This window comes from Puntigrus tetrazona, chromosome 16, assembly GCF_018831695.1.
Source record: "Puntigrus tetrazona isolate hp1 chromosome 16, ASM1883169v1, whole genome shotgun sequence".
NCBI classification, from domain to species: Eukaryota; Metazoa; Chordata; class Actinopteri; order Cypriniformes; family Cyprinidae; genus Puntigrus; species Puntigrus tetrazona.
The window spans coordinates 25,177,863-25,200,998 of NC_056714.1; the positions used below are offsets into that span (position 1 = coordinate 25,177,863).

General features: G+C 35.5%; 3 protein-coding genes across 4 annotated transcripts in view; all 3 read right to left on the reverse strand.

Annotated features, from left to right (window-relative positions):
• Positions 1 to 1,967: 1,967 nt before the first annotated feature.
• calb1 (calbindin 1) lies at positions 1,968 to 12,887 on the reverse strand. 2 transcript variants are annotated; one of them, XM_043260388.1, is made up of 12 exons: positions 12,736 to 12,887; positions 12,364 to 12,440; positions 7,603 to 7,677; positions 7,066 to 7,146; positions 6,746 to 6,802; positions 5,390 to 5,467; positions 5,246 to 5,301; positions 5,120 to 5,159; positions 4,984 to 5,037; positions 3,644 to 3,715; positions 3,073 to 3,077; positions 1,968 to 2,330 (listed from the first exon to the last, which is right to left on the reverse strand). In XM_043260388.1, the coding sequence occupies exons 1-12, from the start codon at positions 12,812 to 12,814 to the stop codon at positions 2,222 to 2,224; spliced, it is 783 nt and encodes a 260-aa protein (XP_043116323.1). In that variant the 5' UTR covers positions 12,815 to 12,887; the 3' UTR covers positions 1,968 to 2,221. The 2 variants fall into 2 exon arrangements, with proteins under 2 accessions (XP_043116323.1, XP_043116322.1); XM_043260387.1 differs by lacking the exon at positions 3,073 to 3,077 and having other exon boundaries at positions 2,305 to 2,337.
• Positions 12,888 to 16,538: 3,651 nt separating this feature from the next.
• On the reverse strand, positions 16,539 to 23,038 carry pnp4b (purine nucleoside phosphorylase 4b). The gene is made up of 4 exons (XM_043260025.1): positions 22,877 to 23,038; positions 18,599 to 18,774; positions 18,298 to 18,488; positions 16,539 to 17,128 (listed from the first exon to the last, which is right to left on the reverse strand). Exons 1-4 carry the CDS (start codon positions 23,033 to 23,035, stop codon positions 16,881 to 16,883), a joined length of 774 nt encoding a protein of 257 aa, XP_043115960.1. The 5' UTR covers positions 23,036 to 23,038; the 3' UTR covers positions 16,539 to 16,880.
• Positions 23,039 to 23,088: 50 nt separating this feature from the next.
• The window catches only part of LOC122360868 (EF-hand domain-containing family member B-like), a 5,258-nt gene continuing 5,210 nt past the window's right edge, over positions 23,089 to 23,136 (reverse strand). The window contains exon 10 of the mRNA XM_043261711.1: positions 23,089 to 23,133. Coding sequence (XP_043117646.1) covers positions 23,089 to 23,133 — 45 coding nt within the window. The remainder of the gene's footprint in view (positions 23,134 to 23,136) is intronic.

The following is a 23,136-nucleotide window of genomic DNA, read 5'->3' on the forward strand; positions in this document are numbered from 1 at the left end:
ATATATATATATATATATATATATATATATATATATATATATATATATATATATATATATATATATTCAGAAAAATAAATTGTGCCTTAACTCTTGATTTATTGTTTTTCAATTTTAAGGATTGATTGAATGAATAAATAAATAAATAAGTGACATACAAAAATTGAATTGCTTAGAATTTCTGGAGGTTTTTTCTTTGAAAGTTGTTTTTTAATCAGGCTCCTCTCAGATAACCACAAGAAGTCTTATAGAATTTTTTTTCTGCTTTTTCATCCTAGTAGTTTCTGCTTTAGATTACGTTGCTGCCTGTGGTGGAGCAAAAGCAGTCTTTTTGACTGGAAATCTTGAGCACATCTGAGAGTATATAACACAAAAACAATGTGGTTTGTAATGCTTTGGAAAAATGGTGTTTCCTCATTGACTTGCTCTTGTTGATGGTAATGAATTCTAATGCTTGTCTAATACACATAATCACATCTAGATTTTACTTCTTGTAAGTGCGTGCTTACACACTACCGTTAAAAGGTCAGTATTTTTTATTTATTTTTACTATTTAAAATCGAATTTCTTCTAGATTCAGATCAGTTATAAGTAACGCTTTTGTGATTCTTCAAGATTCTTTGAATAGAAAGTCCTAAAGAACAATTTATTTTTAAATAGAGATATTTTATATGAATGTAAATGTATTTACTTTGTCTTGCATAACTTGCCTTGCTAAATAAAATTAAAAACATTTTTGACTGTCTTTTGAAAGGTAGACTGTTTTAGGCATTAATATGTACTTATAGTCATTAGTGCTAAATATCAATTAGCCTCAACAATGGCATTTTCAGGTCAAGCCTAAATCACAGGATATTACTGGCAGGGTGCTAAAATGGCTCATAAACTGGCATCGAAAATCTGGTTTCAAAACAATTTTCCGGCTACAGCGCTTAAGGGAAGGAGGTATTTCTCTTGAATGCCATTCATCCTTGGTGTTCCGTTCAAAGGTGGCTAATCGAAAATTCCACAATTCCATGATATCTCGATGTAGATCAACTGCATTTTCAATATGCCTCTGTCCTAGTTTTAGTTTCAGCAAACTCTCATCTAAACAAACCTATTTAAACACAGTGTTTCTGTTTGTTCGCAATGACTCAACTTTTATGTCTTGGGGTGTCCGCTTGGGAAGGTCAAGTGTTCAATTATAAGATAAGATCATGATCTGTTGAAACTTTAAATGGGAAGGCGAACTCTACTGAGAGTTGCTGTGTGTTTTTTGCTAGAACTCTCCAATCCCAGCTTTATTTATGTACATTTTCAAAACCAGGCATTTAGTTTGAGATTGATTTAAATTTGGGATTACGTTGCACGAATCAGATCTTCATCATTCACTCATTGTTATAAAAACCTGAATGACTTTTAGAAAACACAAAAGAAGATATTTAGAAGAATGCTTTTCTATTTTTACCCATACAATGAAAATCAATCAAAAGAAATCAGCATTGGATCCTATTGACTTCCACTGCATTTCTTCCTCTGGAGAAAAAAAGTCTGGAATTAAAATTAGGCTGTTTTTTAGAGACTAAAGGAACTATTACACACAACTGGATGCAGGTAGTCATTCAATAAGTTTAATGTTTTCTTACACAGTGTCTGTGGTGTTTAGCATAGAGTAACATGTCATTCTTTACAGTGCAAAATCTAACATTAGAGACAGGACTGGGGCGATGCATTACATTCGGCATGTGCTTGCAGTCAAACATACCCCACTAGCAGGGCCTGCCGTCTTGTTACAAACATGCATCGCTAAAGTAAATGCAGCCTTTTAGAGTTTTACATAGATCCCACCAACAGGCCGTGTTTCGTCAGCATTCCTTGAGGACATTATTGCTTTTGTCTAAGATATTGTAAGATAAATCAATACTGAATTGGTGGATTTTTTTTATATTGAATCGAGATGGGCGATTTGTAAGCATGTTGGTCTCTTCTTTTGTTAAGGGAAATATCATGTTCATGTATGCAGTGTAGGTTGTAAGTATTGTACGTGTGCCATTGTTAAAAAATCTGTACACTTAGAAACCGTATAGAAACAACAAATTGAAAAGTATGTGCCACAGGGTTGCCTGTCTATGTGAAATCCATGTCCAAAATGAAAGAACATAAGAGGGTTCTAGCTATTTTACGCGTCACAGACGAGCTGAGGATGGGGTTCTGGGATAATGTGTACAGACGGAAGTGTTCACATCTCATCTGCGCACAACACCAACGCTAACTCTGTTCTGTAGAGCTTGCCACCATCAGACAGAGCCATGATGGCGCTCTTTATACGTCGGGGATTTTGTTGACTTCTAGAACCTGTGAAGAGATCGGGAAAAACATCTTGAGTGATCTGTCACTGTGCCTTTAGAAATGTTCTGTTTCATGAGTCATGCACCAGAACATGCGGCATAATAATAGAACATAGTAAATTATTTACTAATTATATACTATATAAAGTTACTTTTTCACTTTACAAATGTTTACTGATTTACTACAAGAGTGAAAAAATAACATTTAAACCCTTTTGAAGTCATTAATATTTTTCTTATTCAAAGATGCATTCAATTGATTAAAAATTGCAAAAATATTTTGCAGCACTGGAAATGTCTTGTACTGTTTCACATAGATACTGTTCATTGAACTTTATTCATCAATGAAAATAATTGTTTTACATAAAAAATATTATAATTAGTAGTTATAAATAATAATTATTATTATTATTAATATTAATAAATAATAATAAAAATAAATGTTTCTTGAGGAAAGTTTATTATTATAGAAAAACATAAATGTAATATTTATTAGTGCTGTCAAATGATTAATTGCATCCAAAATAAAAGTATATTCAAAAAATACAAATGCATGCATGAATATATTTAAGAAACATGTTATATTAAATATTTATATATATTCTGAAATATATGAATATAAATGTAAATATTTTCAATACATATTCTGTGTGTTTTTTTATATACACAATTAATATACACTATTTAGTTAAGAGGTCATGAAATTTTTAAGCCAGGATAACAGACCAACACTATTGATGACTCATCCTGCACCACCAAGATTTTTGTCCAATCAGATGTTCTATTGAAAAGGCCCCTGCTCTATCTGCAGCTAACAAGATGCTAATCATGATTCCCAGCTGTGACATAACTGAACCCTGCTGGTTATTTTACAACAGTTTTCTATAAAAAACTTCCTGTTGTTGGCACAAGAAAGACAAAATGTACTTTATGGAATCTTCAATTCTTGTGGAATGCTTCACCCCACAGACTTCCATAATAAGTGCATTTCTACATATGCTAATTTTGTTTGTTTTTTACAAACTGAGGGACTGAAGACTTTTATCTGTGGTAATCTACATATAATTATCTGAATGTGTGCTGATCCCATACCAGTGCCTTTTTAATGATGGGTGTATATGACAGTAGCTGAGAATTTGCATGCAATCTACATGCAGCAGCGGGAGATTAAATTTCTCACTAGTATTATCATTTAAGTGTGCTTCAGGAAAATAGTTTGTGCTCTTGAGCTTCAACTGAGAATTGGAATACATCGACAAAAAAAAAAAAAAAGAGCATGAAACCTCCGATCAGCTGGGCTGTTTAATGCATACCTTCTTGTTTTTCTCACAAAGGTCTTTGAGGAGGGCGTCAAGCTCATTCTCGTCCATGTAACCGTTCCTGTCCTGGGAGAGGCGGAGAGCATAGTGAACATTAACGAGCACAGATGTGTGACAGCCACTGAGGAAACTCTGCGTCATGCCACTTTACCATCATTTCCTGTATTCTCTATTCAGACATTAGGGACGCCTCATGCAATGTTCTCGAGAGAGAGATTGGAAATCAGGGCATTAAGGATCGGTTTTGCACACAGAGTCAATGCAATGACATGCTGGGTCTCGGGGTGCTCATTTGGTGCTTTGAAGAAATAACAGCCAGAGAAAGTGGGCCTGTAACGTCCTTTAGATGGCCTGAGACATTTAGACGTGCTTTTGAAAAGGCAGTGTGTTTACTATGTATTGGCTTTGCTTTATTCACCATCATTGCCTACTAAATCCTTTTTTAACACTTTTATTTATTTTTTGTTTTTATCATTTTTATTTTATATTTCACGATTTTACAATTTATTTTTATTTGACTTTGACTAAAATTTATACATATATCATAAAATTATATATCTAGGCATTAGGCATTTAAGGGATAGTTCACCCAAAAATAAAAATTCTGTTACTAATTATTCATTTAATTATTTACTCATTTACTATTGCATACCGCATTGGAAATAAGCTTCGTTATGACTTTTCAGGAGGCATTAAAGCATTAAATTAGAGTAAACCTGTTAAGTAAGTCTCTGTATCTCCATAATATTCACAAAGTGGCCTTAAATCGCCTCTTAATGAGCCGATGAAAGACCGAGCTCGCCTGTTGCATTGTCCCAGAGCAAACAGTATGAGGCCAAACCACACGTCTGCTAAATACAGACCAGCAGTCGGTGCGTTTGTAATGAAACGCTTTAGAGCTTTAAGCACACGCTGCCCCCTCCAATGCCGCATCATCACTCTGTATTTTGTAATAGCCCAAAATGGGTATGTGTGCGTTTGAGCCCATCTCCATGTGAGTTCGCAACCCGAACCTGCCAATCAATAAAGATCAGGGGTGCTGTCATCAGCAGTGAGGAATCTGCACTATTCAGGGACACGCTAATACATTACAATGGAGCCAGGGCCAAAAGATTCAATGATGTTGGGGGTGATATCCAGAAAGAGCACTGTCTTTGCATACTAATGGCTGCTTTCCTCGGGTCTTATACAATTGGAGACACACTGGCTGATCTGTGCATGCTTGGTTATGCATAAAATCAAGCAGTATTAAGTTTAGGCTCGAGGCATTTTAAGGCTGTCAGGCACAGAGGATTTTGATATGACAGAGTGATTGATCAATGCAAGATACTTACCTGATCGTATAACTCAAAAATCTTGTTGAACTCTTTTCTGGCCATTTTAACCCCCTGAAGAAAAAGATTTTGTTCAGTTGTAGGTGGTTAGGAGTAAATCCATGCATTTATAGGTTCATTCCTAATGCTGACATACCTGAAATTTAAGTAGAAAGTTCTCCTGGTCCGGTAACAGTCTGTTTAAAAAAATAAGCAGTTGCCATTTTTATATGTAAGTTAATAGGGCAATAAATATTCATAATGAATTTGCAAGCTCACTAACCGTGCCATTTCTGACAGACATAATTTCCCATCCTTATTTGAATCGAAAATTTTCAGCTTTAAATAAAAACAAAACAATATTTATTCCTCAAGTGGCACGTAAAGACAGATTTTTGTTGGGCTGTGTAGTTGACTCTGGGCTTACCGTAGTTAGTGTGTACTCCTCTAATTTCTTCTCATCATATGGTTTTTTAGCTCTCTGGAGCAGGTCTTTCAAAAAATTCTGAAAAACATTTGGTTCGATTTTGCAGAGTCATTAACAAAGTTTGGGGTCAGTAAGAAACACTTTTGAACATGCATTAAGTATATTTTGAACAATGACTCAATTACAGGAATACTTTGAGGTCTAAGGTTGTTACGCAGTTCTGTTGAAGCCATCAGCATGCGTTATTTTAACTTATTTACTAAATAATCCAAGAGTCGGTTTGTCTACACACTCAAAACTACCTATATATTTCTATGCATAATTTAGAAAGTTACGTTTGTCATTTTTAATTTAATTTAATCAGCATCCATGACTGGAAGTATCCATATTATGTATTGTATAGCGGCGCTGTCTCCAAAATACAAAGTCCATAATTCAAAGAGCTCTCAGAATTTCCTTTTTCCTGACGGAGGTCCATTAGTGGGTCCAAAAGCAGTCCAGTGTTGACAGATTGCACTCATCAAATCACTGACTGTAAATCTGGCAGCTGTTCAAAGAAACCGCTCCCTATTTTAATTTAAATGCACAATCCTCAGTGCTTGCTTTACACAAGCCCCTTTGAGGGATGCATATGGTTATTAGTGCTGGTCTCGAAATCGAATCTTTTGTTCTGTTTGTTGTCGTACCCTTCAGTCCACATGCTAGAGAAAGACTTAGAGCACTGCTGACTTTTAAGTAGGAAACTCTGGAGTGAGTAATCGAACGTGGCTTATAACTGAATCACTCCCTTACATTTTAGAAGATACTGTCTTCTGAGGTGATTTGCATCTTTAGTTTAATTATGTGTTTTTAATTGCTTTACTCTTCTGTCCTGAGTGATATGACACAAGATCATAAAGAGATAATAGGGTGGAATTGGAATTCAGGTATGCTGATCAGCAAGTTTGTGCTAATGCATTACTCCCTGCCAAACCCAAAAGATGAGAACCCTCCATGTTCATCTGAGAGCTCTGAAGACTAATTTAGTGCCTCAGCTAACAAACTTAGTTACTTTGTGAGTGAGTTGTCTCCAATTAATCACTCCAATGCATTTTTATTTGTATTGCATAACATGTTTTGACATTTGACCTTAAACAGAAGCAGAAATTTTACTGTAGTCACATTTCTCAAAAAGTACATGTTGAGTGTTTCCTGGTTCAGTCAGAACAACATACATATTTAAAGGGAAAATAACAGATTTAAGTATTATTTTAACACCTACAGCACTGGGTCTTTGCACACAAGGTTAAGTTTCTCAACAAAGATGGTTTTTCTCTGAGCTCACATCTTGTGAGAGGTTAAAAGTTTATTTCTGACCTTAAGTTCGTCAGCTTCGATGTATCCACTGTGATCAGCGTCATAAATTCTCCAAGCCTGATGGAGAAATTAACAACATGAAACACTGGAATTCTTACAGAAAGCTAGAACTGATCTTTTTTGTATATATGATGTATATTTGCATGTATAAATATAAAGACTGTGCTTTTTGGTGAAATAACGGTTTTCTATTTTAATATTTTGAACTGTAGTTTATTTCTGTGATGGCAAAGATACATATCCTGATTTGGTGACATAGTCACTGTAATTGTATTCTTCAAAGAAATGCAGTGGTATTCTGTAGTTTGTATAAACCTCACCTCCATAAACTCTGCACAGGATTTCAGCTGTTGTCTGAAAAATAATAAGAAGTTTTCCTCTGTAGGGAGTATTTGAACCAGCTGTGAAAAACATAAAGACAAAGATCAGATCATCAAAATGTATGCATTGTATAATGTGCAACATTTCCTTTGGGAAAGACAAGTTGACTGTCAGCTGTGAAGCGTCAAAGGCTGCTGGGTCTGAGGATATCTGCTCAGTGATAGCATCTCCGAAATGATGCTCCCCAGACAGCTGCACTGATGACTGTACATCCACACGCTGCGTTCAAGCGATTCGATTCTGTTTTCAGTGATGTTACGATGGCCAGACGTGGCTTATGATACTTCCGTTGGATGCAATCGTTTCATCAATTAACAAACAGGTAAATTAACACCACGTAAACTAAACATTTGATTATGTCAACTTGCCAAATGCTTTTAATTTTGGAGCCTAAACACTGCAGTCTGTGCCTGCCAGACAAAATTGCTTGTGCCAGCCATTTGGACAGTTAAAACAAATTCTTAAAACTTTCTTACCTCAATGATACCTATTTTTCCATCAGCGTTTTGCTCATATTTCTCCACAAAGGCCTTCATTTTGTCTGTTAGTTCCTGGGAATCAAATAATTTAACAAACAGGCATTCTAAAGAATGGTATATTTTTAACTTTAGGTATTTTAATTTATTTCAGTGGCTATAATCAAGCTTCCGGCTGTTACAATCCATTTCTTCTGCCTTCCAAAAGCCATTGATGTGTAAGAACAAATATGCACAGACAGATGGGATGTGCTGCTATCTTCAGCCCTCATTGCACAATGTTGATTGTGTTTTCATACTGCTTTTGATACAGATGAGAGGAGTTCTCATTCCTCAAAAAACAACAACAAAAAAAAAAAAAACCCGCCCATCTTGGCATAGGACGCAGAAACGGTGACTGTGCAGAAATCACTAAAATGTGAAACACCTCAGTGCATTTGCATGATGGGGTAATGGTTCTGATGAAAGTTAATCCCAGACTTCAGAGTTTGTTACATCTGCTTGAAGCGCCAATAAAATGTTTTTTAAACATTCGCCTGTTTACAAGAGTTATTTGTCTTACTACAGTTTCAGTGAGAATCGATAGGGTGGCTGAGACAAATGAAGGCACGTCCTCAAGCAGGCATGTCTGAGATGGGCAGAATACTAAATTGAGTGCCTACTGTTTCCAGTGTGCTTTAGCATGAGTGATATGGAAAGTTTTAAAACATTTCTATTTCTAATAATTCCTAATAGTATACTATATTTATAACACATAATGTAAGATGTTTATTCTTTTTGTTTATGTTTATATTTATAATGTTACTCTTTTGTTGTTTCAGTATTTCTTGTGGCTTATTAAAAAAAATTATGATTAACTGTGTCAAAAAAAAAAAGAAGTGTACATAATATATGTGTGTATTGTGTATATTTATTATGTATAAAAACACACACATGCATGTATATATTTAAGAAATATTTTTAGATATTAATATTTATATATAAAATAAATTATAATAACATAAATATACAGTAGTGTCCTTAAAGTTGTATATAAACATAAAAATTGTATTGTTTATTTATTGTATTGTAATGCAGTTTGTCATTTCTTACCTACGGGAGCATTAATCATATTACTTGATGTCAGTGCTTTTGTCAGGATATTTTCTTGCTCTCTGTATCCATTAGCACATTTCTGAACTGGTGATGGTATCTATAATGTCTGCCATAATGATTAATGGCTGTACACTCATTTGTGAAACTCTTTTCTATTTAATTCACAGAGGATTCCATGTGATTGGTTGAAAAGACCCGCTGATTAATTGTACAACCATCCAGAAATCCTTATCTTCTCTAGTCTCTGTCCGTATAAGTGACAAAAACTCAAAATATTACTGCTTTAGCTGATATGACAGTAAAGAAAGGATAAAATCAAAACAAAATCAAAAAAATAAATGGAACATTTTAGATTGAGCAATACTCTTTCAGATGTGGGTTTGAAGGAGTTTCTGAGTTATTTTGAATCTACAATATATACACAAGTTTTTAAACAGTACAATGTTTTTTTCAAAAAAGTCTCTTGTGCTCACCAGGCCTGCATTTATTTGATCCAAAGCACAGCAAAACAGTAACATTTTTAAATATTTTTTAATTTTTTTAAATAAATGTTTTCTATTTTAATGTATTATAAAATGTAAAAAGCTTTTATTTCAGACATCAAAGAACTTTAAAAATTTGTTTAAATATTGATAATAAAAGTAATAAAAACTAAGAAAAATGGCACTGGAGAGTACTGAGAATGTAGCTTTGATTACAGGAATAAATCACATTTTAAAAATATATTCAAATCAGTTATTTTAGTACAAATATTTTACAGTATTACTGCTTTTGCTGTATTTTTTATTGGATCAAATAAATGCAGGATTGGTCAACAGAAAGGAGCTATTGAGCTATTATATATATATATATATATATATATATATATATATTCTTTTAAATCTTTCCCAACTAGCTTAGTTTCATAGTGGGCAATGAAGTTTTTTCAATATTTGTCAGCTCCCAGCATACATTGCGCCATGAAATTATTGTTTTGTTGCTTGCTGCTGTTGAAGTTTTGGTCATCGGTTATTTGCCGGCTTATATTTTTGCTCAGTGTTTGTAGATTGTCACCATTACTGAGGTGTACATCTATACGAATACATTTTCAGTCTGCCTTACTCAAGAGTATCAGTACTCGAACAAGTGCGTTAGCCCAAATACGTTAAGCACAGTCATACAAGATGAAATGAAACCCGGACACATACACACGATATATGAGTCTTAAAGTCTGAATAAATTAAATTGTTCTATGCAGAGGGCCATGAGGGACATTCAGGGAGCAGAAAAGCACAGCACAATATCATTAGAGGTGTGAAATGACCCAGTGGCTGCTTCTCCTCAGCCTGTCACAGTCCATCACCTCCTCTTTACACCTAATAGGGCTGTAACTCAATGACATGGGAATCTCAATAAAGTACAGCCACTGGACACCACCTCGGGAACAACGTGGAGGACAAAAAAAGTCACTGCTCTACAATGTCAGACCAGCTACACACTTGTATATTTGGATCTTATAGTAGAATATACATGGTGTGATTGTAAATGTCGAATATCAGTGTTGGTAAATGCTTGTTTGGGTAAAAAAGTAAAGGTTTACCTATTATCCCCTTGTAATTGGTTCAAAAAAGCTCTTTAATCATAATGGACATTCAGAATAAGCAGTGCATTTATCAGTTTTTATTGCAGACGACATACATATTGCCCAAAGTATTGGGACACTCCAATCTTAATGTTACACATTTTATGATATTATGATCAAGTATGTGTTCTTCTCTGTTTTTTTTTTTGTAGAAATGTTCTATTGTACTCATGGAAATCATAAAGTAGTCAAAAATTCTTCATTGGGGGTGACCCATACTTTTAGCAATATACTATGTATTGGAAATATGTTATATTCTTATATTTTCAGTGCACATTATTTTTATTACATATATTTTTTATTTTTGTAGTCGTTAAAGAAGACTTTTTCACCTTGTTGTGCTATCAACCAATCAACATTATTAATGTTTTATTATTGTTAGCTAAATTTGTTGGTGCAAAATTTTATTTTATTTTATTTTATTTTTTATCCAATAGAGAAAGCTTGGTGTTCCATCAGCCAGTCGACATTATAAATATTTTTTATTTAGTTAATTTTATTTAATTTTGTTTTCTATCAGCCAATCAACAGTATCAATATGTTATTCCGATGAATAGATATTTTCAGTGCTTTCATTTCAAGGGTCACCCGAGCAACTGTCATTGAGATGGAGATGCTTCCTACAGGTATATCATCTGATCCCATAAAGAGCAAGCCTTGAGACCTTGAGAATGATACCTAACCTGGGTTGCTCATGGAGCATCGCTAAATGGCTACTCATTCTGACCTTCATGATGGAACAACTCAAAACTTCACATTTGTTATCGTGACATTCATTACAGTCATTCAGTTCCAAATTATTCAGTATGTATTCAGTCATCCTCAGCCCCTGAGAATGTTATTTGCTTGACAATTTCAGCATGTGTATTTTCCAGACAAGAACAAACCATCATTTGTACCAGTAATGAGTTTCATCCAAGGTCATTCCACTACATCAAGTCTGCATGCAGTTCTCTTCAATGAGGCTTAGGTTCTTTCATCTTTGTTTTCAACACACTGTGCATTGCTGTTCTTTATAGATAACAGCATAACCAGCAGATTGCAACTACAGAGGACGGTAGAGTTATTGTAAAATAAACGCAAATGAAGATTTATTCTCTGTGAAGCAAATGAGGGGAGGAGCCAGCAGCAGATGTGCATGGACCCAGATGGGCAGACAGACTGACTCTAGCGTGCCGACTGAGACAAACTGGGACAAAGTCTCTGTCCTCTGTCGGAGCTTTAACAGGTCTGATAACATGCCCCTCCATCATATGATACAGCAAAGGCGGACTTCATCATCATTTGTTATAAATGCTAGCCTGGGGGCAAATGTTTAATGTCACTAAAATTGCAATATCTCCTCAAAAGGTCACATAGATAAAGTGTCATTTTCCTGAACCAACCTGTGACCATAACCAACCTCACACCCTCATCTGAGGAATAGCAGGTATTATCTTGGTGGTTTGCAGTGGCGCCTGATGAAAAATTATTTATGTTAACAATTGTTTTTATCCCCCTTTTTCATTCATTCTTTTTTTTCCAAAATTGTAATTTTCTGAAACATCTGATTTTTTAAAATTCATCTAAAACTAAACAATTTCAGTAAATAAAAAAATAATAATAACTTAGACAACCGTATCATTACAATGTCAACCAAAAATGGAATGGATTTGTTAAAAATAAACAAAGACAGAATTTAGACAAGATTTTTACAGATTTAGACAACATATATATATATATATATATATATATATATATATATATATATATATATATATATATATATATAATGAATAATTAATTTAATAATTTGTTTTAGAAAATATAAGTATTCTTTTATTTATTATTTGAAAAAAACAAATTCACCTTGTTCAATGTTATCATAGACACATAAATTAATTTCTTTTTTTACTACAAAATGTAAAGTACACAGCATAAAAAATACAGGTTTTATCATTTTCCAATGTCAGGGAAATTGTTATATTTGAAAAGACAAGCATTTGTGTTCTAACCTGATGCCTATATACCAATCTGCAGCAGAAGACAAGAAAATTATGACTTACCAGTCCTGCTTGTTTTCGAGCTTGCTGAAGTTCTTTGATAAAATTCTGCAACTCCTTCCCCTCGATATATCCATTACCTGAGAGCATTTACACCCCAAATCAATGACATAACACAGATGAGACTTGGCTTTCATCAGTCAGCCAAAAAGTATATTTCAAAACCATCTGAAACGACTAACAATCTATCTCTCGTCACATTTTGACATCCTTACAGGTTAACAACCGTCTGTTAGGTACGATACATTAGACAAATCATTTTACCCAAACTTTTGGAAACCAGTTGCAATGCAGGTGGCAAGAATAATCCCTTTTTTTTCCTTCCCCAAAAATGTTTCAGTTCATGAAAATCCACAAAATAAGGAAAGAAATTACCATCGTTGTCATAATGGTGAAATATATCCAGGAACTGAGAGGCTGAGATCTCTACTCCTTGCAGGTAGGCGTTTGCCATGTTTTCTCCGTGTGTCGGGCGCTGAAGCTGTGAGACCGATGCTGTGAGACGGTGCTCTGTGATGTCTCCGGTATTTAAGTGAAGTTCCGCCCTCCTCAGATGATGGCAAACGCCCAGCGCACCTCTGTCTCCGCGCGCCGCAGGTAGCGCGCGCACTGGTGACTTACTGCTGAGCTGCACAGATGTGAGACGCATTTAAATCAGGACTTCTTTCTACGCGGATGTCACAGCCTGCAACCGAGCCCACTGACACTAATAAAACTCAAAATAGGAACCGTGGAGCATTTGGCCACAAAAAGTGCCATTTCACGTGCATGAAGTGGCTTTACGGAAACAGTGGCCCCTGCGCTCATAATCAATAAATATGTGCAAATTATTCACTTACTTGTTTCGACTTGCTTTTGGCATGAAGCATATATAGCTTTTGCTGTTTTTATATCGATATTTTTTCAGCAATATATTTATTTCAAGGATTATTTCTCTAACGTTGCCTATTATTCAAGCTAGTCAGTGCATCTATTTTTTTACGTGACCAAGCTATGCATGACAAATATTCTCATTATTCATAGACTTGCACGCCAAATGAAAAATGTAGAAAATATATATTATTTGAAGCAACACTGACAGATATCGTACATGACTGACACTTGCATATTTTCACGTAGGCTAATAATATAGAAAACGTTCGGTTCCAGTTGTTCCTTTAAAATGTTGTGCTTTAAAATGACACTTTTTTCCTCATACAATTTTGCCCTTTGAGTATATCTTCAATGTGCAAATGGAACATTTTTACATAGTTGGAAAAGTTAATCTAGACTTTTAGTTTACTGATGAAGTTTGAATGGCCTTGGAGGTTTGGTTCAATGAGTTTAGTGTGCATTTTTGTTTTCTTTGCATTTGATGGCGACAGCTTTACCTCACTTTACATATTTATGGAGTTCATTTTTTTTCAGAATCTACAAAGATGAACTTGGAGTTCCCAGACACAGGGCTTTCTATGGAGTATATAATATCTTGGCCTTCACAATTCAGAGACTTCATCATCCAGAAGGACTAACTTTTCTGCATGCTGCATTTGTGTATGAATTGATCCTGTGGCGCAGAACTCATGAAATTAATTTTCATTTTGCATTTATGGACATCATTCCCTAGTTCAGTTTTCCTGTTAGTTTTCTCTTGTTTACAAAACATTAATTCGTGAAAATGAGCAATGACCCATGAGATAATTGCTCCTTATGTTAATTAATGAGGCTCTGCCCAGACAATGATGGCTAGGTCTCTGGTCCTCTGTCATGGCGTCCTGCCTGGCAGGTCGGCAGGCAGACAGATAGATGGACAGTTCACCACACACAGCACCCTCATGCAATTAGAAACTTCTCTGGTTGTCTGGCAGAGCGAGTAAAATGGGCTTAAATTAGACTGCATGGTGCTAATGGTGTGTCCAGATGTTATCACAACACAATATTGGGGTTTTTTAGCACTCGATGTGGCATATGTTTGTGGCGTTGGCCGCTATTTGCTATGTAGACACACAGATGGGTTGGCTGACGGTTGTAGTGTTATACGAGGCCATTATGAAACACTCCTGCAGAGTATTGTTGTGAGGAGCTTGCATCACACCTTAGCAAGTAAACAGTGGCACCTGCACATTTAAACAACTCATCTACACCTCAGATGCTGAGATACACACCTGCATACCTGCAATCAGAGGTAGAATAACTGTAAACTGATTTCCAAAAGTTCAGCTTCACTATGCCATGTACTGCATGGGCAGTTGTTATTTGTATTTTAAGGTTTTTTAAATAAAATTTACCATGTACATTTTTTATTTGTAACTATAAATAAATCAGTGTATGAGAGAGAGCGCAATATGGTAAATCAGCAAAGGATGTGACATGCTCTGGTATAGATCCACATCATAATTCTGCTTGTGTGATAATAATTCAAGGACATTTTTGTGGTGTGCGTAACTTTTTATAGTTAATAAACACTCTCCTCATAAAAAGATGCCTCAGTGTGTGTTATTCATGGAAGAACAATTTATCCATTAAGCAGATCACTGTTGAGCAACCAGTGGGAAATAAGAACCATTTTGGTTATTATTTTTCGTTTGTCTTGATCACTCATATGCCGATTTTAAATTATCTCTTACTTGCAAATTTGACTTTGTTTTTCATAATAGAAATGTCTTCACGAAAATAATTGTAATGCGAAAACTGCTTACGTTCATATTTTGCAATAATTTGCATCTAACTCAGTCATTTACGAAGTAATTCAACTTTGCTCCCGAGTTAATTGCCAGCTATTTTTGGAAATCTGACTGCAGCCAGCCTCAGCCTGGACTTACGGCATAAAGAAAGTACTTTTTGTCCCTCAGATCCTGAAGATGCAGCAAATAGCCTAGTGCACTATCAAATCTGTGACAGCTGAGGTCTATCAGCAACCACACAGACATTTTGTTCTGGGTATTGTGGAACACCTTCTAACTTTGGTGGCATTTGTGGCGAAGTAGAAAGTCTGGATTTCTCTGATTATACCACAATAAGCAGTTTCGTCCTCGCTAATGTATGTGGAGCTTAAACGGTCGAAGTTCAGCCTTATGTTCAGTGAGAGATTTAACAGCCTGAAAAGAGTTTTATGATCCGCCTTTCTAGCAGAACTTTCAAAGGCCTAAAGACTGTTCAGATAGGACCAGTATTTCATGCTGACTCCAAAAAAACAGGAATGCGAATGTCTGCATTTCAATGAATCTCGGCCAGGCTAACTTTGGGTTTCCGTACCTGACATTCAAAGAAAATCAAAGAAGGTTATGCTGGAAGACCAACACAGTCAAATTAAATAAAAATCGATTAAATAAAAATCCATTTTATTGATAAGAATACTCATTATAAGATGGTGCTAATTAGAAGAATGACCTTGTGACCCGAAGAGTTACATCTTAGAAGAGCAAAAATGAAAGTTTTTGTCAGTAAAAGACTCATTTAAAATATTTTGCCCCAAACTAGAGACTATATAATAAATGCATAGATGCAATCAGCACCTGCATATAAACCACTCATCTACACCTCATGTATTGAGATACTATATAATAGGAATGAGAGTTGCTGTTTTATTGGAAATTGATTGATTCACGATTGAAGGTTCATGATGCACTGAAAATCTTTGTCTATAAACTCATGATAAAAGAAAAGTCAACAGTGAAGTAATAAAGGGGATGTTTTGTTGTCTTTAGAGCAATCTTTATCATTTGGTTTCTGACCTGCATTCACTTCTAGTTATTTACAATACAGGAGCACAAAAGTGGGCGGGGCTAAACAGAAAGCAATATGGAAGCAGCATAGACTGTATGAGATGCTTAAGAAACCCAAAAAGCAAACTATGCTCCCTTTCAACTGATTCTCTTTAGAAACAATTCTCCTGTCATCTCAGGCTATCTGTGATTAGAAGCGTATTTAAAACAGGAATATAATTTTATTATTTTTTTAATATTGAATTGCTCTAGGTGCTGTGAGAAAAGGCCAAACAAGCCACCTGCAGGATTCTCACATGCGATAACCTATTAGCCGGGGCAACGTCTTTATGTTTACAGATATGATGTAATGACGCAGTGCCATGCTCAAATTTCCTGCAAAACCCTACCAGCGACCACTGGCTAGTTATGTACTTTGAATGCAGCTTTAACACATGTACATTTCTTATAGTGTAGATTAAGCACAACATTGTATTTTTTTATAATTTATTATTTTTATTTTATTTTATTTTTTGCTTTTGAATGCATGCTCCATCACAGCAGTCAAATGCTTTATTATATCATTTCAACTGAAGGAGATTTATTTACATTGCACATTTTAGATTTTTTTTTTAATATTTCCTAGTCAGGGAGACAATAGTGTAACAAAGCAACAATCACATTATGAAGATCAAATATATCCTCCACAAAGGCACAGCGACATCTGACAACAACCAACCAAATAAAAAAGAGCCATAACAGTGAGCCTTTTAGATCTTTTAGAGCATTAGACATTCAAATGACTTTCACAGTGCCCTCAATCTGGTTTGATTGACCTTACACAGCATTTGAGTAAATGCAATTGCTGTTGTTGATGGTCTCCACTTGATGAGAGCGAGCGATGAAGGTAACAAGCACGTTCTGGAGCATCTCGGCTCTCATCTTGCTGATCTGCAGCACCTCCTCGTGATTCACCTTCTCCTCGCGGCTGTAATCCAGAGAAACCTTGTTGGTGATGAGAGAGAGACCCAGGACCCGCAGTCCGCAATGCTTGGCTACCGTCACCTCAGGAACCGTGCTCATGCCTGAGAGGGCAGCAGGGGGAAAAGAGAAACAGAGAGAGATTCCTAATTAAATGGCAGTCATCTCTGTTGCGGCACAGTAGGTTGATTCATTAATAGAGCAGACCAGGTCTGGGTCTCACTTAATACTTAATGTGGACTATTGAGGTCTTGTTGGGTACACAGGAAGAAGGATTCACACAGGAACTAGGAACTGACCGGTCTAGCCAGGGGAGCCCACTTAGTACATACCCCACAGTGCTTCCATTTGGTAATCGGAGCCCAATTATTTAAAACATCATTCAGCTCATCAAAAGACCAGCGGTGAGTATGGTTTATGCCAATCATATGGTCAAGAGAGTTATTCAGATCACTGATTAAACTAATCACACTGATTAAAGTGGGCCACTTTGGCCCTTTGGGTGGGCCTAATCTCCATCAGCTAACATGGCAGGTCCCCTCTGCTATGGCACATCATTATTAACCAGCTATAATTTTCATGAAAGACCGATTAAAGAGAGGCACTATATGCAAAAGAAAACAGCAAGTTCAACCACTCAGACTCCTCAGAGAGATGCACCAATGAGGAACTCTCACTGTTGATTTTTATTACTTACTACTTGTGACCCTGGACCGCAAAAAGTATTTTTTAAAATACTGATTTAAACATTGTTTAATTAGACCCAAACATCATATGAAAGCTGAATAAAAAAGCTTTCCATTGATGTATGGTTTTTTAGGATAGGACAATATTTGGATATTTAAAAAATATGGAATCTGAGAGTGCAAATCGTCTAGAAAGTTGTCCAAATGAAGTTCTTAGAAGTGCGTATTACTATTTAAAATGTATGTTTTGTATATTTAGTGTAGGAAATGTAAAAAATATTTTCATGGAACATGATCTTTACTAAAAGATCTGAAAGATCATTTTGACTCATACAATGTATTGCTGGCTATTGATACAAATATACCCGTGCTACTTATGACTGGTTTTGTGGTTCAGGATCACATTTTTACTTTACTAAAATAGTTTAAGTTTAAGTTTCAGTGAATTTCATTGCTATTCTATTTCTAATAAAGTACTTTAAGTTATTTATTTCAGTAAATTACCAAGACGCACTGACTTATGTTTAATAAAATGTAACTTTTGGAAAGTTGGATTAGTTTATCTTGTGTATTGTGATAGTCCATACCAACAGAGTCACTTCCCAAGATGTGCAGCATGCGTGCTTCAGCGATGGTCTCAAAGTTGGGTCCACTAACCATACAGTAGACTCCCTCATGCACAAAATTCAAGTAGCCCAACTCAGCAGTTATGTCCAAAACCAGTTTCCTCAGGTCTTTGCTGTAAGCGTCAGACATGCAAGGAAACCGAATCCCAAATCTGAGGAATAGATGAAAAAACACACCATCCTTGCTATAAAATGGAAAACAATTCTGTAATACAATATCCAGTGCCTCCTCTCTCTCTTTTTTTCTCCCTTCTCTGCATACCGTTCATCATTGGGTCCGCACAGTGGGTGCTGCCCAGCAAACCCTGGCAAGTTAATATGGTCCTTAATGACCATGATGTCTCCCACTTTGAAATCCTGACAAAGACCTCCAGAGGCATTTGTTACAACAATGGTCTCTACACCCATCAGTTTGAAGATCCTCACAGGGAACGTGACCTGGAAAAAATTCCACAGAAAATACAAGCTGTTACTTATAGCACGGAACCTCTCTGACCAAACCGTTGAATATATAATTTTCACTTTAAAACTTAATGAGCCATTGCCTCTCAGGTTTAGATATATTTAATGGAATATAATCAAAGATGTAAAACTGGCATATGGCAAGAGCGGTCTTTGAGTATTTTCTGTCTTTTCAGTTAACTTAACTTTATTTCCAGAAAATAAGGTGCCCTTAAACCAATATTTAATTACATATTCATACATATAAATTAATAAGTTATTATATATATATGTGTGTGTATGTATGTGTGTGTGTATAGTTTTTATTGGACTAGAATAGGGGCCTTGTTTCATTTCAGACAACTGTGTGAATATGACAACATCCACAAGCCTAAATGTGCAATAGTATTCCACAGTGCCTCACAGTTTTAGGCGAGTATTAAATAAGCTTTAGTGATTCTAAATGGGATAAATATAGGATTGTAAAGCAGGGAGCCATTAAGGGAGGTGTCAGTGCGAGCAGGAGAAGAATAATGAACTTGTGGGCTCAGTATAGCACAGCTCAATAGGGATGTCACAGTCTGTCAGCTTGCTCTCCAGCTGACGAACCAGGGTGGACGTGCGGGGCTGCCACAAGCAACAAGGCCATTACAGCTATACACAGAAGGGTCACCGAGGTGGACCAGCATTCTCAGGAAATACACCCCAGTTTGGTACCCTCTAAATCAAAGCTGACTTCTTTGTGGATTGTAAGCTCTCAAGAGATCAGATCGCTTCATTTTTTTGAGTCTTTTACTCTCCTAAGAGAATTGGTCTATAGGTGTCGCATTATAGGTCTTTAGATGGTCTGTTGATTACCTGTCACAGGCAGCTTGATTAATGTGCACTATTATGGACTAATGAGAATATGTCTTTAAAAAAATCTCACGTCACTGTATGAATTGGCATATATTTCACTTTTTTATAATATAATCACTAAGAACAATTTGTGCTTGCTCTAGCACTGGATTTACTAAATTAAGCAAATTTAATTTCAGAATAAGACAATAATATATTATGCCTGATTTCTGCAAGCAATGTTAACTGTGCCAAAAACCATGTATAAGTGAGGCGAAATCTTAATAATCCCACATAGAAAGGAGGCACGTTTGTGCTAAAAAAAATATATTTTAAATATTCACCGCACATTTATCATTTATATAAACTGGACAGGGTTTAGTGAATAATACGCAGGAATATTTTGCGATTGTACATAAACTATGCACATTAAATTTAGAAGTTTTTTTAACCTATATCATTTCTTAAAGCTTCTGTTAAGGAAATTATAATCAATTACAGTGCAAAAAAAACAAACAGTCTAGAAACCAGATTGATTTGAAAATGACACTGTTTCCATTTAGTGATGAGAAGATTTAGGAAATATTATATAAGGCAGAAACAACCTGCAGGAATATGTGCTATATAATTTTTAACATAAAAAAATGGTGTATTGATATCTTTCCGCAGTTGAAAAAACTCATTCATGAATATTTTACGCTATAACTTGTAAAGAGGAAGAGCTGATCAGTTCACGTGCCTCCTGAGACGCTGCAAGAGACGTACATGCATGTAAGATGCGATCGTGCCACTAAAATGTATGTCGACCCTATGTTTACACAGAAAAACAATGCAAAAGCAACAGAGTGTAGTGCAAAAATGCATTTTGTATGAACGCCACATTTTTCAGTTTATACAAGCCCTCTAAATGCATCTGAACACTATAAAGCTGCTTTACTCGCTGCAGAGAAACAGAGGTCAGTGAAGGGCTAAACAAGCTCGACTGTCCAATTACCCTCCACAGCACATCTCTTCATAACAAAGAGATCACTTAAACAAGCCTTAATAACTGTTTGTGTTACCAAGGGCAAACGTGAAAGCAAGTTTACATCCTAAACTGTAAATGAAATAAGTAGGGTGCACTTTTAGGGCACAGTAAGTTGGCACAGATTTGCACAGTGACTCAGAGATATGAGTCAGCTAAAGGGAAATGAACAGTGGACTGAAGGTGCATTTACAAACCAGCTGTCACAGTTTGACAAAGGATTTAATAACCATATTGGTCAAGCTACTGCTTATTATATGAGTAGCCCCATCCCAGTCCCCTCTCCCACATAAAAAAAAAAAAAAAAAAACAAAAATCTTGTTTATTTCTATGTCCTAATTTGCATACTTATATTAAGTACTAATTGAGCTGTTTACGACTAATTGATACTTTAGAGGAAGACAACACATGAGTCATAAAATTGAGTCTGCATAGCTTGCATTAGCATTAGTGTTGTTATAGTTAACTAAAAACAAAATTATTGCAATCATTCTCACCAATTGAAATAAAGCTAAAATATAAAATGCTTGAAAAATGAAAGAAATGTTTTAAATGTTTTCTTGGCAACTATAACTACAAATTATGTGTCTACTATAATTGTGTACTACTTACAATAAATAAATCTAAATAAATAAAGCTAAAATATTTATATATAATAAGTGACATCTAGTGGCAAAGAATGAATGTGCATTTTCATTCTGACCAACCTGAAAAGACCAACATGTGTGTGGTTAATTTGGTAATGTTTAATGTTGAAGTAAACTTGAAGCGGCTGGTGGTTTGTTTAAAATAAACTTGTTTCAATGTTCTAGACTGTACTATTTCTTTTGAGAGATAAGTAAATGTATACACGGTGCACTATCAGATATAAAAATTGTTTTCAAAGATGCATAATAAGGGCACTTTAAAATGAAAAAGCACATAACAAAATAACGATAGACTAAACTACAACAATTAAAAGGATGAAAATTAGCTTGTTTTAAATATGAATGAATATGTAAACAATGCTTATTATTAGCATCAAGTTAAATTCATAACCTTTCAATACGTTTACTTTTGGATTCACATTGTATATTCCTTTGTCAAGCTCTTCCATGCAATTCATGTCTTTTTTTATGAAAAATGTACCTGGCAGACAAATGTGAGCAACGCTCAATGTACGAATATACAAAAAAAAGACCATTTACAACATATTATTATTAATATATTTGCCTCATAATAACCTACTATATTCTTGCATCCAAACGGGGTACTATGCAGATTGGGATGCACTGTCAATGTGTTTTATGTGCCACAGCCATTAAGACATTAAATACAAAATAGTGTTTTGAAAGACTGGGGTTTGCTAATACAGGGGGCTGATGGATTTAATGCCCTAGCACCGCATTAAGAGAGAAAAGCTCTTGGTTGGCTGTAGAGGGCATGGTGGCCATGACAACTGATTGTAATGCATTGTGTCATGTTGTCAGGGCTGCAATTACAGTGACAGTACCACCCCAGGGCAAGAGGTTGTAGATTCCTCTGTAATTCAGTAAAAAGTGGTTCTCTGGCCCCATGTGCAACAGATAAATTATTCCCCTGGACCGACTTTGATGGAGAGAAAGCATAAAGCTCACATGGATCATGCTGCTCAGTTGAACTCTGTGATAAATTAAGACGTAAAACTTGTAAATTAACCAAGATTTTCATGATTAGTATCACATGTTAATATGTTAATGCATGCTGTTCCAGTTTTAAAGAAAAACAAGTGTTTTCTCTCCTGAAAATAAGATTGACTGTCACAACGGACTACAAATGCAAACCGAACTGATTTGATATGAGAACAACAGCAGCAGCGAGCAGTTCGTTTCTTCTCCGCACCTGCATTCTCAGCATACAGCCTCTGTATTCATGCGGTGTGGCTCCTGATTGTGACAGATAAAGTTAATGGCCCATACAGGAGGTAACAGCTCCTTTCTGTTTTTACAAATAGGATCTGTTTACAACAAGTTCGCTTGTCCTTGAGGTGATGCTAAGAGACACCAAGGCCACTGCTTTAAACCCAAGCTACAATATTTTCTAGATGCCAAAAATGGGGTTTGTGAAATAGCTTTTACTACTCACAGAAGCCATTGTGTTTGTAAGTGTTATAAATGGATGCATCTAAGAGGCCTATCGAAATGCAAGATGAAGTTGAATCAGTTAAGTGAAAGGAAAACAAGATGGCTGTGTGGACACTAAACCATTTCTTGGGCTCACCTTACACAATGAGTAGCCCTCGTAGAGATGGAACCTTCCTTGCATAAAGACACAAGACTTGCCTTTGATTTGACCAAACACGAGACACCCTTGATGACCTGGAACTAGTTGTAAAAAAAACAAAAACATAAACACATTTTTAGATTCTATATAAAACATATGATTCATAAACATTTTGGTCAGTTGTCATTTTTTCATGTTTTTGAAAAAAGTCAAGCATTATTAGGTGTCACCAAGCCAGCAGAGGGAGCTCTTACCTC

What these genes read in the sequence shown, in the direction of transcription:
- calb1 (XM_043260388.1), bottom strand. Translation starts at nt 12,814, where the DNA reads ATGGCAAACGCCTACCTGCAAGGAGTAGAGATCTCAGCCTCTCAGTTC. An exon ending in CTCGAAAACAAGCAGGACTG is followed by an intron (nt 7,678 to 12,363) that starts GTAAGTCATAAT and finishes TTTGATTCCCAG; the next exon opens with GAACTAACAGACAAAATGAA. An exon ending in AGGAGTACACACTAACTACG is followed by an intron (nt 5,302 to 5,389) that starts GTAAGCCCAGAG and finishes TTTTATTTAAAG; the next exon opens with CTGAAAATTTTCGATTCAAA.
- pnp4b (XM_043260025.1), bottom strand. Translation starts at nt 23,035, where the DNA reads ATGTTTTATATAGAATCTAAAAATGTGTTTATGTTTTTGTTTTTTTTA. An exon ending in AGGGCTACTCATTGTGTAAG is followed by an intron (nt 18,775 to 22,876) that starts GTGAGCCCAAGA and finishes AATTTTTTCCAG; the next exon opens with GTCACGTTCCCTGTGAGGAT. An exon ending in TGCGGACCCAATGATGAACG is followed by an intron (nt 18,489 to 18,598) that starts GTATGCAGAGAA and finishes TCTATTCCTCAG; the next exon opens with ATTTGGGATTCGGTTTCCTT.